Here is a 14,856-nt window from a genome sequence, read left to right on the forward strand (position 1 = left end):
CACTTTTTTGAGACTCAGCAGCAGCTGAGGTAGGGTTGGGAATTTGAAGGCCTAGATTCTCAGTTAGGGCCCCTAGCTTGTTTGGGCGTTATATTCTTCATTTATAAAATGGAGTGGGTGGTAATGACTATTTTATCAAAGTCTTTTTTGTTTTGGAATTATACAATATAAAATTGTCCTAAAAGTGTTTTCAAAGTGTGGGTCTCCACTTAAAAGTAGGCGAACAAAACCAACTGGATTGGTCAAACATTTAAAAGAAGATCAGGGTAAATACTGTTCGGTGAAATTTTTATTTCAGAATAGATGTTAAAATGTAATTTGTGAAACATACACCTAAAATGTTTGCCTTACTGCGGCTGGTAATGGAAACATTTAAAAAAATATATATAAACATTTTAAAGCTACTAAGGAGGGCAATGAAACCTCCAAAGGTGTCCGCCCTCGGAGGACATCGATCTCGAGACCTCCCCAATTGAGGGCCCCTACCAAAAGTCGAAGGCGCAAAACTAGGCTCGGGCCATGGTCCCGCCACTCCTTGCGACGCCAGCGTCGCGGCGGTCTCAAGGGTCGCACCTGGGCTCACGTAGCGCCTCCCGCCTCCCGCCGGGACCCAAAAGAAGCTGCGCGCCTCCTGACGTCATCACCGGGCGCCGCTGCCTCGACCTCCTTCCACTTCGCGGGAGAAGTTGTTGGCGCGAATGGATCCCGAGCCCCGGTAACGGATTCCCCAGCCGGCCGGGCCTGCTTGCTCGCGCGTTCATCCGTGGGCTGCAATGGTGAGCCCTTGGGAAAGGCTTCGCGGCTGGGGGGCTGGGGAGAGTTCGCAGGCAGGGCGTGGACCTGGCTTTCCTGGCGTGGATGGTCTGGGAGGACCGGGATGCGTGGCCCCGGAAGGGAACGAAGGCACGAAAGGGGCTAAAAACTGGGCGCCGGGCGCACAGCTTTCCTTCCACTGGGGGCTTCAGCTTTCGGCCGCAGCCAGCGCGCAGCGCTCTTGGTGCTGCGCGGCAGCTCCACGTTTTCCCAGTGTTGGGGGAAGGGAGGAAGGAAGGGAGTAATGAGGTGATTTGGGGGACTCAGGGGTAAAGTTGCTTTTCCTGTGAAGTGTTGCCTCCAACTTCTGTTTGAGTCCTGCCTAAAGCGTTGATTTCAAGCTTTGGGTGTCAGAGAAGAAGAATCGAACAAACTTCCTTTCTGATGAACAAGTTTCAGGCCTTCAACTTTCGTCTTCAACAACACCGCGAAATGCTCTCATGAATAAGTTTCTCAGCCTTCAGTTTTTGTACTTTGCTCATTAGCAGCTCCGCGAAGTGCTCATCAGCCGTTTTGAGATCGAGGGCACGGGGAGGATGTTTTATTTGGTTCAGATGAGTTCATAGAAATTAAAGGGATAATACGGTTTACAGGAGGGAGGGCAAACCTGGGAGGAGCAGCTGTAGTGCATTTGACAGCTGTCATCGCTTGTCACCTGATAGTAAAAATAATCTTAAAACCCTCAGTGCCTAATTCTGCATAAACCATATAAATAGTGAAATAATTATGCAGCCGTCAAAACAAAACATTCATGCTAGAATGGCAGTTGATACTAGTGTGTGTTTGAAATATTTTAATGTAAAGGACAGTTTATTGTGCTGCGTTAAGCTGGAGTCTACTTAATAATCAGACATTTTTTTCAGTCATTTGATTTTCAATCAGCGTGTTTGTCACAGTGTCAACATTCTGGGCTGTGTGTGTAATTTTATGCCAGATTCGGAAACCTTACAGCCCTTTGTGTTTCTTCTCAGAGAAGGATGAAATAATGATAACAGCGTAATAGCCAGCTTGTAGCAAGTATCTTCAGGTGGATATGTGGGCTGTTTGTTTTACATGTCTTTTCTCGTTTAAACCTCACAGCAATCCAGTTTTAAAGATGGTAAAGGGGGCCTTTAGAGTTTAAAACATTTTGTGATGTAACTAATAAATGGTTGAACTAGAATTAGAACCTAGGTTTTTCTGACCACCACATTATTCCACCCCCCTAAAATGACTGTAATTAGTAATTACATTTTGGACTTAAGGCACTGCATGGTAATTGTGGAAAATTCTTAAGATTTGGAGTCTTGAAGGTAAGAGTGAGGCGATGTTTTGGTATTGCTCTGCCATTTAATGATGAAGTGGTTTTTGAACAAGTAAATAGCTTAACTTTAACCTCTTAAATTATGTTTCCTTAACTGTAGAAAGGGAGAAATATAGCTGCCTTGAGTGATTGTCTTGAAGGTTAAACAAAATCATAAATGTAAAGCTTCTATTCTGGTCCCTGGCTTGTGGTAGGAAACATACAACTACATGACTAATGATCTATATTTCTCAGGAAGGATTGTGTGGAACATTAAAGAGTTTAAGGGGCATCAGAGATACCTTTGATGTTGTCAGTTATGGAGAATGATAGCTTATGTAGTCAACTTTTGATCATTCAGGTACTTTACATAATTGGTTCTTCTTAGTACTCCTGTTCAAGGTGCAGATGAAAAATAAAGCCCTTCTCAAAAAAAGTGGGAGTCAAAGGGATCGGTTTTGCTGTTTGTAAAGGGAAAAGATTCTATAAAGAACATAACAAGTTTGGATTTTATTGGTGTTTAGTTCTCTCTTTAGTACAAAAATGAGCTGATCCTCGACCAAAATTCTGTTCAACATATGTTTATTAGACACCTGGAGAAGGCAATGGCACCCCACTCCAGCACTCTTGCCTGGAGAATCCCATGGATGGAGGAGCCTGGTGGGCTGCAGTCCATGGGGTCGCAAAGACTCGGACACAACTGAGCGACTTCACTTTCACTTTTCACTTTCCTGCATTGGAGAAGGAAATGGCAACCCACTCCAGTGTTCTTGCCTGGAGAATCCCAGGGAAGGGGGAGCCTGGTGGGCTGCCGTCTGTGGGGTCGCACAGAGTCGGACACGACTGAAGCGACTTAGCAGCAGCACACAAGTTATATTGTACAGTAGTTTGTAGCTTTGTTTGGATCACAGCTCTCCCTTTGATAATGTGGTGAATGGTATGCAAGTTTGCTGCCCACAGTAATACGTAAGGACATATACACACCACTTAAGGGAATTCATATATCTTCTGAGGCCCTTCGATAGATGTAAGGTTAGCAGCTCTTGCCCTGGGAGCTGCATCTTTTTCTCAAATCTTTTCCAATTAAAAGTTATCAAAGGTGTAAAATACTGTGTATCTACAAAATGGAATACTGTGCAACCATCAAAAAGAGAAAACTTTGTACCCTGATACGGAACAGTTGCCAAAATAATTCAGTGAAAAAAGAAGATACAATGTTAAAAAAAAAAAAAAGAAGATACAAGACAGTATGTAAAATATGCTGCCAGTTTATTGTAGAAAAGGAGAGAAAAGAATATACACATATTTGCTTGAAGATGGGAAGGATACACAAGGCACTGATAACATCTGTTGCCTCCAAAGATGGGAAATGTGTGTCTGAGAGGCAGGGTAGGAGGGAGACATTTTACCCTTTTGAATTTTTGAACCATGTGAATATAATGTCTATTAAAGGAATTGAAATGAAAATAAATAGAATAAAAAGTAGCCATGTAAATGATTTGGATTGCTATGAGGATTTAATTATTTGCTTAAAACATTAATAAAACTTGAGAGATGCCATTAAAAAAAGTCAACATATTTAATTCATTGACTGTCATAGTTATTTATTGAAAATATGGAGAAGTTTGAATTAAACAGGCATGAGACTTGAGGGATGAGAGAGGTCAGAACACATCTAAGCTGCTGCTCTGCCACATTCTAGGGGAGCCCTTTCACATTGAAGTTTACTGCATGAATGCTTCCCTGGAACAATGTTGTCACTCTTTTGTATTAATAATGTAACTTTTGCCATTTGTACTGGTACTTGACCTATAAGACTCTTATTTCCTTTCCAGGCTCATCTATCTGTTCTTTGAGTGTGTTAAGCTGGTTCTGTCTCAGCTTTTATTTTTATTTCCTCTCCTTGGGATACTCTTCCTCCTCTTGGAATACCCTGCCTTTTTCTCACTCATTCAAGTGTCAGTCATCACTTCCTCAGAGCTTTCCGCGTCATATCTAAGAAACCCATTACCTGATCCAGGGTCATGCAGATTTATGCTTCTATTGTCTTCTGACCGTTTTATAGTTTTAGCTCTTAACATTTAGGACTTTGATCCATTGTGAGTTAATTTTTGTATATGGTGTGAAGTGGGGGGGGGGGGTCCAAGTTTTTTTTTTTTTTTTGCATGTGGGTCTCCAGTTGTTTCTGCACCACTTGCAAAGTATTCTTTTCTCATTGAATTGTCTTGGCTCCCTTGTCAAAAATCAGTTTACTGTAAGTGTGAAGGTTTCTTTCTGGACACTGAATTCTATTCCACTGATCTATGTGTTTTCCCTAAAGCCAGTAATGCACTGGCTTTATTACTGTAGCTTTGTGGTGCATTTTTAAATTGGGAGGTGTAAGTCCTTCAAATTAGACCTTTTTCAGGATTGTTTTGCCTGTTCTGGATCCCTTGAATTTCTAAAATATGAATTTTAGAATCAGCAAAGAAGCCAGCTAGGATTTCGTTAGGGATTGTATTGAATCTGTAAATCAATTTGCAAAGTATTGCCATCCTAACAACATAATGTCTTCTGATCCATGAATATGGGCTATCTTTCCATTTGTTTGTGTCTTCTTTAATTGCTTTAAACAATATTTTATAGTTTTCAGAGTATGGATTTAACACTTCTGTCAAATTTATTTGTAAGTATTTTGTTCTTATTGATAATGCTATTTTGTTCTTATTGATGATGCTATAGATGGAATTGTTAATTTCATTTCTGGTTTGTTCTTGTGAAAAGTATAGAAATACAGTTGGTTTTAGTATATTGATCTTGCTTGTATCATGCAACCTTGTAGAACTCATTTAAATTAGTTCTAACAGTTATTTTAGTAAATTCCTTAGGCTTTTCTTTATTTAAGATCATTTCAGCTGCAAATAAAAATAATTTTGCTTCTTTCTGCCCAATCTGGTATGCCTTTTATAATTTATTTTTGCCTAATGGGTTTCTTTTTTTTTTTAACCAGAGTGTTGAATAAGAGTGGTGAGAATGGATCTCTCTCCTGAACTTAGGGAATTACATTCCAACAGCTTACCTGTCGTTTTTAAAGTATAAGGTTTTAATATAATTTAAAATTGTTTAATTTCATTTGTCTATTCTGTGCTGCTGTTAATATACGGTTTTAGTCAGATATATCATTTTGCATTTAACTGTTTTTCAGAATTATAGATTTTTGCATTTGGATAGATTTTGTGAAGTGTGTTGGTGATAATCAATTTCTGCTTGTGGATTTGGTGGATGAATTAAACATATTAATCAAAAATATTTGTATTTCTTTACTTTCAAAATAGAGAAGTAAAGCCAACCCCACAGAGCACTGCAGTGCTTATTTTGCATAAAATCCTGTACTCTTCAAAGTGAGTGAACACAGTGCAGGATATGGTTTCTCTTTGCATTTTTGGTAGACAGATATAACTTGTTCGCTGGTTGAGCCCATGTGCAGTGGAAAAGTTACTAGCTGTTTGGTTATACTTCAAAGTAAATATGTATTAGATTTTGTGCTTTGATCTTTTAAAGTTAAAAGGTCATTATGGTGGCTTCCTTTGTGCAGGTTTAGGAGTATTTATTGCAAAGATTTTTTTTTTTTCATCTCTAACTCTACTAATAGATTTGTAATTAGCAGATTTGGAAACTTCTAAAAAATTAATAATTTTTTTTTTGAGCACTGGTGAGGTCTGGTACTTTGTCTTGACTTAATGTCAGTTCAGTTCAGTCGCTCAGATCAGATCAGATCAGTCGCTCAGTCATGTCCGGCTCTTTGCGACCCCATCCAGCCATCTCATCCTCTGTCGTCCCCTTCTCCTCCTGCCCCCAATCCCTCCAGCATCAGAGTCTTTTCCAATGAGTCAACTCTTCGCATGAGGTGGCCAAAGTACTGGAGTTTCAGCTTTAGCATCATTCCTTCCAAAGAAATCCCAGGGCTGATCTCCTGCAGAATGGACTGGTTGGATCTCCTTGCAGTCCAAGGGACTCTCAAGAGTCTTCTCCAACACCACAGTTCAAAAGCATCAGTTCTTCGGCGCTCAGCCTTCTTCACAGTCCAACTCTCACATCCATACATGACCACAGGAAAAACCATAGCCTTGACTAGACGAACCTTTGTTGGCAAAGTAATGTCTCTGCTTTTGAATATGCTATCTAGGTTGGTCATAACTTTCCTTCCAAGGAGTCAGCGTCTTTTAATTTCATGGCTGCAGTCACCATCTGCAGTGATTTTGGAGCCCAAAAAAAGAAAGTCTGACACTGTTTCCCCATCTATTTCCCATGAAGTGATGGGACCGGATGCCATGATCTTTGTTTTCTGAATGTTGAGCTTTAAGCCAACTTTTTCACTCTCCACTTTCACTTGCATCAAGAGGCTTTTGAGTTCCTCTTCACTTTCTGCCATAAGGGTGCTGTCATCTGCATATCTGAGGTTATTGATATTTCTCCCGGCAATCTTGATTCCAGCTTGTGTTTCTTCCAGTCCAGCGTTTCTCATGATGTACTCTGCATATAAGTTAAATAAGCAGGGTGACAATATACAGCCTTGACGGACTCCTTTTCCTATTTGGAACCAGTCTGTTGTTCCATCTCCAGTTCTAACTGTTGCTTCCTGACCTGCATACAAATTTCTCAAGAGGCAGGTCAGATGGTCTGGTATTCCCATCTCTTGAAGAATTTTCCACAGTTTATTGTGATCCACACAGTCAAAGGCTTTGGCATAGTCAATAAAGCAGAAATAGATGCTTTCCTGGAACTCTCTTGCTTTTTCTATGATCCAGTGGATGTTGGCAATTTGATCTCTGGTTCCTCTGCCTTTTCTAAAACCAGCTTGAACATCAGGAAGTTCACGGTTCACATATTGCTGAAGCCTGGCTTGGAGAATTTTAAGCATTACTTTACTAGCGTGTGAGACGAGTGCAATTGTGCGGTAGTTTGAGCATTCTTTGGCATTGCCTTTCTTTGGGATTGAAATGAAAGCTGACCTTTTCCAGTCCTGTGGCCACTGCTGAGTTTTCCAAATTTGCTGGCATATTGAGTGCAGTACTTTCACAGCATCATCTTTCAGGATTTGGAATAGCTCAACTGGAATTCCATCACCTCCACTAGCTTTGTTCGTAGTGATGCTTTCTAAGGCCCACTTGACTTCACATTCCAGGATGTCTGGCTCCAGGTCAGTGATCACACCATAGTGATTATCTGGGTCGTGAAGATCCTTTTTGTACAGTTCTTCTGTGTATTCTTGCCATCTCTTCTTAATATCTTCTGCTTCTGTTAGGTCCATACCATTTCTGTCCTTTATCGAGCCCATCTTTGCATGAAATGTTCCCTTGGTATCTCTAATTTTCTTGAAGAGATCTCTAGTCTTTCCCATTCTGTTGTTTTCCTCTATTTCTTTGCATTGATCGCTGAAGAAGGCTTTCTTATCTCTTCTTGCTATTCTTTGGAACTCTGCATTCAGATGTTTATATCTTTCCTTTTCTCCTTTGCTTTTCGCTTCTCTTCTTTTCACAGCTATTTGTGAAATGGGCTGCCTCCCCAGACAGCCATTTTGCTTTTTTGCATTTCTTTTCCATGGGGATGGTCTTGATCCCTGTCTCCTGTACAATGTCACGAACCTCAGTCGCTCAGTCCTGTCCAATTCTTTGAGACCCCATGAACCGCAGCATGCCAGGCCTCCCTCTCTATCACCAACTCCCAGAGTCCACCCAAACCCATGTCCATTGAGTCACTGATGCCATTCAACCATCTTATCCTCTGTCATCCCCTTCTCCTCCTGCCCTCAAACTTTCCCAGCATCAGGGTCTTTTCCAATGAGTCAGCTCTTCACATCAGGTGGCCAAAGTGTTGGAGTTTCAGCGTCAACATCAGTCCTTCCAGTGAATACCCAGGACTGAATTCCTTTAGGATGGACTGGTTGGATCTCCTTGCAGTCCAAGGGACTCTCAAGAGTCTTCTCCAACACCACAGTTCAAAAGCATCAATTCTTTGGCACTCAGCTTTCTTTGTAGTCCAACTCTCACATCCATACATGACCACTGGAAAAACCATAGCCTTGACTAGACGGACCTTTGTTGACAAAGTAATGTCTATGCTTTATAATATGTTGTCAGGTTGGTCATAACTTTCCTTCCAATGTATATGTATATTAAAATTGCATTTGGGCTGCCTGATAGGCAATGCTTTTCTTTAATAGTGTTGTAGAATTGTTACACCTTAGGGTAGGAGAGTGCAACAGATCTTTTCCTTTTGGTTACATTTATGTGACTCAGCTGGTAAAGAATCTGCCTGCAGTGTGGGATACCTGGGTTCCATCCCTGAATTGGGAAGATCCCCTGGAGAAGGGAAAGGCTACCCACTCCAGTATTCTGGCCTGGAGAATTCCATGGGCTGTATAGTCCATGGGGTCACAAAGAGTCAGACATGACTGAACAACTTTCAGTTCACTTCAAGAACGTCTTATATTTCAAAACATTTACTAGAAAATGTCTTGTTAGCATTTTCAGTTTTTTCATCTATGAATTAAAATTAAAGACTGTCATAGACTTTGTTATGTGGATTAAATTAGTTTTTTAAAATGTTTAAATCATTGTCTGGCACAGAGTAAGTCCTATTTATGCTATGCTAAGTCACTTCAGTCGTGTCTGACTCTGTGCCACCCCATAGACGGCAGCCCACCAGGCTCCCCGTCCCTGGGATTCTCCAGGCAAGAACACTGGAGTGGGCTGCCATTTCCTTCTCCAATGCATGAAAGTGAAAAGTGAAAGTGAAGTCACTCAGTCGTGTCGGACTCTTAGCGACCCCATGGACTGCAGCCTAACAGGCTCCTCCGTCCATGGGATTTTCCAAGCAAGAGTACTGGAGTGGGGTGCCATTGCCTTCTCCGAGTCCTATTTAAGGGTTTGTTAAAAAGGTAAATAGGGACTTCCTTGGCAGTCCAGTGGCTCAGAACCTGCCTTCCAATGCAGGGGACGCAGGTTCAACTGCTGGTCCTGGAACTAGGATCCTGCATGTTGCAACTAAGCCTTGGTGCTGCAGCTGCTGAGCCCACACTGTCTGGAGCCCACAAGCCACAACTTGAGGGCCTGCATGCTGCAAAGAAGAGCCCATGGTGGAGGATCCCACATGCAGCAACAGAGATCCTGTGTGCCCCAATTAAGACCCAACACAGCCAATGAGATAAATAAATTTTTTTTTTATAAAGTAAATGAAACCCTAAATCAGGGCATTGGCAATAGAAATAGAAGAAAGAGGACAGCAGTATTCAGGAGATTCTTAGATAGGATAGTGAGGTGGAGGGTCAGAATGAGGAGGAAAAACAGTGCCCATTTTTCTGTTTTGAGTGAATGCTGGTGCTGTGCATTGAGGTGGGAAACAGAGAGAAACAAGTACCCCCAAAATATGAGCTTGGTTTTGGATGTTATGAGTTGGAGGCACCTTTGGGGCATTTGGATAGAGGTGAAGATGACAGACTGGCTACATGGATATGGAGCTCAGAGGTCTGGAGTAAACACAAGATTTAGGAGGCTCAGGTGGCTCAGTGTTAAAGAATCCACCTGCTAAGCAGGAGACGTGGGTTTGATCCCTGAGTCAGGAAGATCCCCTGGAGAAGAAAATGACAACCCACTCCAGTATTCTTGCCCGGAAGGTTCCATGGACAGAGGAGCCTGGTGGGCTTTAGTCCACGAGGCCTCCAAGAGTTGGTCACGACTGAGCGACTAAACAGCAGCAGCAGTGTGTTTTTAAGGGGTACCTGATTTTAAGATGGATGTAACTTAGCTTATGCAGTGTGAGTATGTGAATCAGAAGTTTTTAACTTAAAGTTCATGGAGAGCCATTAATAGGCTTTAGAGAAAAGCTGTGAGGAAGAGTATTATACTAAAAGTGAAAGTATTTTGTTTTTTGTAGCCACAATACTCTAATATGACAAGACTACCATATGATAGAAGAGTCAACTTGAATAATTTTCCTGGGAAATAGTACACAATAATGTTAATTTAATACCTGCTTAAAATTCCTTAAAACAAAGAGCAGTAAATAAAGTCATCCCCACAAATTAATCTCAAAGTTTATTTTAATAAGCAATCTTTAAAAACAAATCTACCATCAATTTCATTTTACACAGTTAAGAACCATTCTTCCTGAGCCCAGGTGTGAAGGTCAGTGACCTTAAAAATAACCACTCATGTGTTTAACCATTATTAATTAAGCATCTGCTTATCTGAGGTGCTGGCCCTGTACTTGAGATACAGAGGTGAGTAAGATAGACAAGCCTCCTGTATGGAATTTATAGCAATGTGTTCGAACTCGGATTTCTATGACTATCAAAAGTATCTCCTACTAATCGTTTTGGGACCCATTTCAGGTCTGTCTTCTGTCCTTGAGGCTGTCTGTATTAGGTGCTCCTGGTGCTTTTATAGTTTTGTGATTAGCTCTGTCTTAGCACTCTTTTGTATTTAATTCTTCATATACTAATTTGTCTCCCAGGTAACTTTATGAGGTCTTTTTCCTGTTTGTTTCCTAAGTCCCTGGCATGGTGCCTGTCTGTAATCACATAAGGATCAAATGTATCAGGAATAATAAGGGAAAGGCCATATTGCTAGTGATGGGGTGTCAGGATCTATCAGGGCTTCCCTGATAGCTCAGTTGGTAAAGAATCCGCCTGCAATGCAGGAGACCCCAGTTCGATGCCTGGGTTGGGAAGATCTGCTGGAGAAGGAATAGGCTACCCATTCCAGTATTCTTGGGCTTCCCTTGTGGTTCAGCTGGTAAAGAATCGCCTGCAATACGGGAGATCTGGGTTCGATCCCTGGGTTAGGAAGATCCCTTGGAGAAGGGAAAGGCTACCCACTCCAGTATTCTGGCCTGGAGAATTCCATGGACTGTTGTCACAAAGAGTTGGACATGACTGAGTGACTTTCACTTAGAATTATGGTAAAATGATGAGGGGACAGTCGTGGTCAAGTAGAGAACTATGAAAGGAATTTGGAGTCAGAGGACCAGGTTGCAATCTGGGTGTGCCATCTCTAATCCCCACAAGAATCTTGTGAGGCAAGTGGCATTATGAGGAAACAGGGCCAGAGAAGTTAAGTAATTCATCCCAAGTGCCTGGTGCATGTGTGCTAAGTTGCCTCAGTTGTGTCTGACTCTTTGTAACCCTATGGATGGTAGCCCACCAGGCTACTCTGTCCATGGGACTCTCCAGGCAAGAATACTGGAGTGGGTTGCCATGCCTTCCTCCAAGGGATCTTCCTGACCCAGGATTGAACCCATTCTCTTACATCTCCTGCATTGGCAGGCAGGTTCTTTACCACTAGCACCACCTGGGAAGCCCCCAAGTGTCCAGTAGAAGTGAAAGTCGCTCAGTCGTGCGACCCCATGGACTATACAGTCCGTGGAATTCTCCAGGCCAGAATACTGGGAGTGGGTAACCTTTCCCTTCTCCAAGGGATCTTCCCAACCCAGGTATCGAACCCAGGTCTCCCGCATTGTGGGCAGATTCTTTACCAGCTGAGCCACAAGGGACGCCCAAGAATACTGGAGTGGGTAGCCTATCCCTTCTCCAGTGGATCTTCTCCACCCAGGAATCGAACTGGGGTCTCCTGCATTACAGTCAGATTCTTTACCAACTGAGCTATCAGGGAAGCCCAAGTGTCTAGTAGTAAGTGGCAAAACTGACTAAAAGCTTATGTTTGTCAGACTTAATTCTACTTACTTATCTATAAAATGGAGATAATTCATTCTATTTGCCTTTATACCTCATAGAATTGTCAAAAGAGATAAATCTGTGTCCAGTAGCTGTAAGTAGAAGTGTGAAAAACTTGTTGCTGTTAGCTGTCTGTGCTAAAATTTGTTTTAATGTTTATGTGATTTTTGCCTAAATCTTGCTTATTTAAACTGTCATGTTCAGTTAATAACTATTTAAAAAGAAAGTAAGAGTTAATTACTACTCTTTTGGTTTCCCCAAATAAAGCTGTTTCTTTTACCATTTCTTTTAGAAGTGAAATCCTGGGACAAAGGGTATGCACATTTAAAATTTTGATAAGTGTTGGATTGTCTTGGAAAGGTTATGCCAATTTTTACTTTTATTAGCAGTGTAGTGTGTGAGAATCTGTTTCCCCACACCTTTGACATACCTGAACATGATGAATCTTTTAACACTTAGACAACAATAATCAAGTTCCAATTTATTATTTGTTAGGTTGAGCATCTTTTATTGTTTGGTTATTTGCATTTCTTTTATAATTTGTCTGCTGGTAACTTTTATCCATTTTTTCTACTGGATTATCTTTTATTGATTTGTAGGAGCCCTCATATATAATGTGTGGTAGATATTTTCATGTTAGTTATTTTTTAACTTTGTTTATGATATCTTTTATTTTTATGTAGTCAAATTTTTCTTTCTTAATGGGTAGTTTCTAGTCTTGATGTTCTGCTTGGAAGGACTTCCCTTTGCTAAGATTATAAAAATAAAATTTAAAAACGTGTTCCTTTTTCTACTCATATGCTGAGCAAGAATTATTCTGTGCAGGTAAGAGTGATGTTTAGATCCATTATTTGGTAATTTGATTAGTCACTAGTCTTGTTCTTTATTTGATGAAATCTTTAAAGACCTGCAATACCAGGTAGGGACTGTTAATAAAGAGTAAGGTAAAGTCATGATATAAATTAAAGTCAAATTGGTGACCTTTTTCTCTTAGATGCTTATACACCAGATGGCTGCTCACTTTGGAGGTAACTCCTAAAAAAGTGTGAGTAGAACGACTTTCATTCCAATGAAAATTCTTTTTCAAAAGTTTAGATTTTTAGTAGATATTGAGTTAAGATCAGGATGCTGTAATTTAATTGTTTTGCTGCCGTCAGAGTGTAAGGGCATGGGGAGTGGGAAAGTAGGGTAGAGTACAGGGAGAGGAAAGGGGTTGTGAATAGGAAGAATTACTTAGGAAGAAAAGGTTACAAAAATGCTTAGGATTGGCAGTGTGGTACAGACAGAAGTCAGAGAGCTCAACGTTACCAGTAGTTCCATTTCCTGAATTATGTTTTGTTTTCTCTTTGTGGTTTTAAGTATTTGTGGTTCCATCACAGATGGAAAACCACCACCGACTTTAAGCTGTTTATTAATGTTCAGTTTTGAACTGTGGTGCATGCGTGCTGTGTGTGTATATTTGAAAAATCACACTATTTGAAGACCTACTTGGTAATTTCAAAAGTGAAACTCCAATGTGAAACTCTCATTTCCTCCAGAGGCAATAAAGTAAGTAGTTGTCAGCCTCAAATTCAATTCTTTGCAAATTATACGGAAGACTGTGGCTTTCTGGCTTTCTTTATTATCTATTTTTTCTTAGCAACTGACACAAATGTCTCAGTTTCATAGCTAAGGTACCATTTTGCGAACAATATATCTTAGATTTTATTAGGATGGATTTGTGACTTTTTAATATTAGGAAATTTACAGAAGAGGGTATAAAACCAGGGAAGTCTGTAACCTTTCAAAAAAATTTAACATGTCTGTGTATCTCGTTTATCTGTTTTCTTTATTGGCTTAACCACAAAGCTATGTGTTTCTGTGTTTGCAGAACACACTTATTTGGGATTTTTGACATTTTAAGAGTGTGACAATTACCGCCAGGATTGAGGAAAAACATTGTTATCTTTCTTACACTTGACAAAGTACTTTTAACAGGTATTTTCCTCACTACAGTAAAGAGAGAGAGCTTGGAACAGGCAAAAAAAAATTGAAGACTCAGGATTATAAACATTGAGGATAGGAATAGGGAAAACAGTTCAACTGCCTGTTGAACCCTGTTCTTTGGAATTCAGATCCTAAATTCTCATATTCTGTGTTCCTTATACCCTTCCTTTCCTGTGAGTAGAGAACTGTAGGTGGAGAACTGTAGGTGGATATGGAGGGATAATAGTACATAAATGAGGGAGAAGGGAAGCTTTTTACTGAGTCAGAATTGTGACAGATGCATAATTAATCCTCATGAAGTGTAAGGAGTATTGATCTCACTTTACTGATGAGAAAACAGATTAAAAGTCAAGGTCATCCCTTGGTCCACTGGAAAGTGCTAGAGCAGAGATTCATACCAGGGATTTCTTACTCTAAGGGCTATTACTTTTTCTCTATACAACAGTTTATTCAGAGCTTAAATCTAAAAGTCCATCCTAAAGAACATCAATCCTGAATATTCATGGAAAGGACTGATGTTGAAGCTGAAACTCCAATACTTTGGCCACCTGATGCTGGGAAAGATTGAAGGCAGGAGGAGAAGGGGACAACAGAGGATGAGATGGTTGGACGGTATCATCGACTCAATGGACATGAGTTTAAGTAAACTCCGGGAGTTGGTGATGGACGGGGAGGCCTGGTGTGCTGTAGTCCATGGGGTTGCAAAGAGTCAGACACGACTGAGAAACTGAATTGCACTGAAAATCTAAAAGTGTAGGAAGAATATATATCATAAGAAAGATAAGTGATATTAATTATATATTATATTGTAAAAGTATGATTATTACAAATGTATGATAAATTACATTGTAAATATATGATTAATTTGACAGTAATTGAAGCAAGTGTGATCAAAATTTTTCCTTTGGAATTTGGAAAAATCATATAACGGGAAATAATTTCAAAGTTCTTAGTTATTAAGGTCTTAAATGATCAGGGTTGTAAGAGTTATTCTTCTCTCAAACTGGAGTGTAAATTCCATAGGCAAGGATTATGTTCTTCAACTCTTTGTCTTTTCCCCTAG

General features: G+C 40.4%; 1 protein-coding gene across 5 annotated transcripts in view; it reads left to right on the forward strand.

Moving 5' to 3' along the window:
* The first annotated feature begins 278 nt into the window (after positions 1-278).
* The window catches only part of RFC1 (replication factor C subunit 1), an 82,098-nt gene continuing 67,520 nt past the window's right edge, over positions 279-14,856 (forward strand). Inside the window, exon 1 of one of the 5 annotated variants that reach the window (XM_044945974.2) lies at positions 279-776. In XM_044945974.2, the coding sequence (XP_044801909.2) occupies positions 774-776 (3 nt within the window). In that variant the 5' untranslated portion in view covers positions 279-773. The remainder of the gene's footprint in view (positions 777-14,856) is intronic. The other 4 variants (XM_044945975.2, XM_044945973.2, XM_044945971.2 and 1 more) reach the window with 4 other exon arrangements.

This window comes from Bubalus bubalis, chromosome 7, assembly GCF_019923935.1.
Source record: "Bubalus bubalis isolate 160015118507 breed Murrah chromosome 7, NDDB_SH_1, whole genome shotgun sequence".
NCBI classification, from domain to species: Eukaryota; Metazoa; Chordata; class Mammalia; order Artiodactyla; family Bovidae; genus Bubalus; species Bubalus bubalis.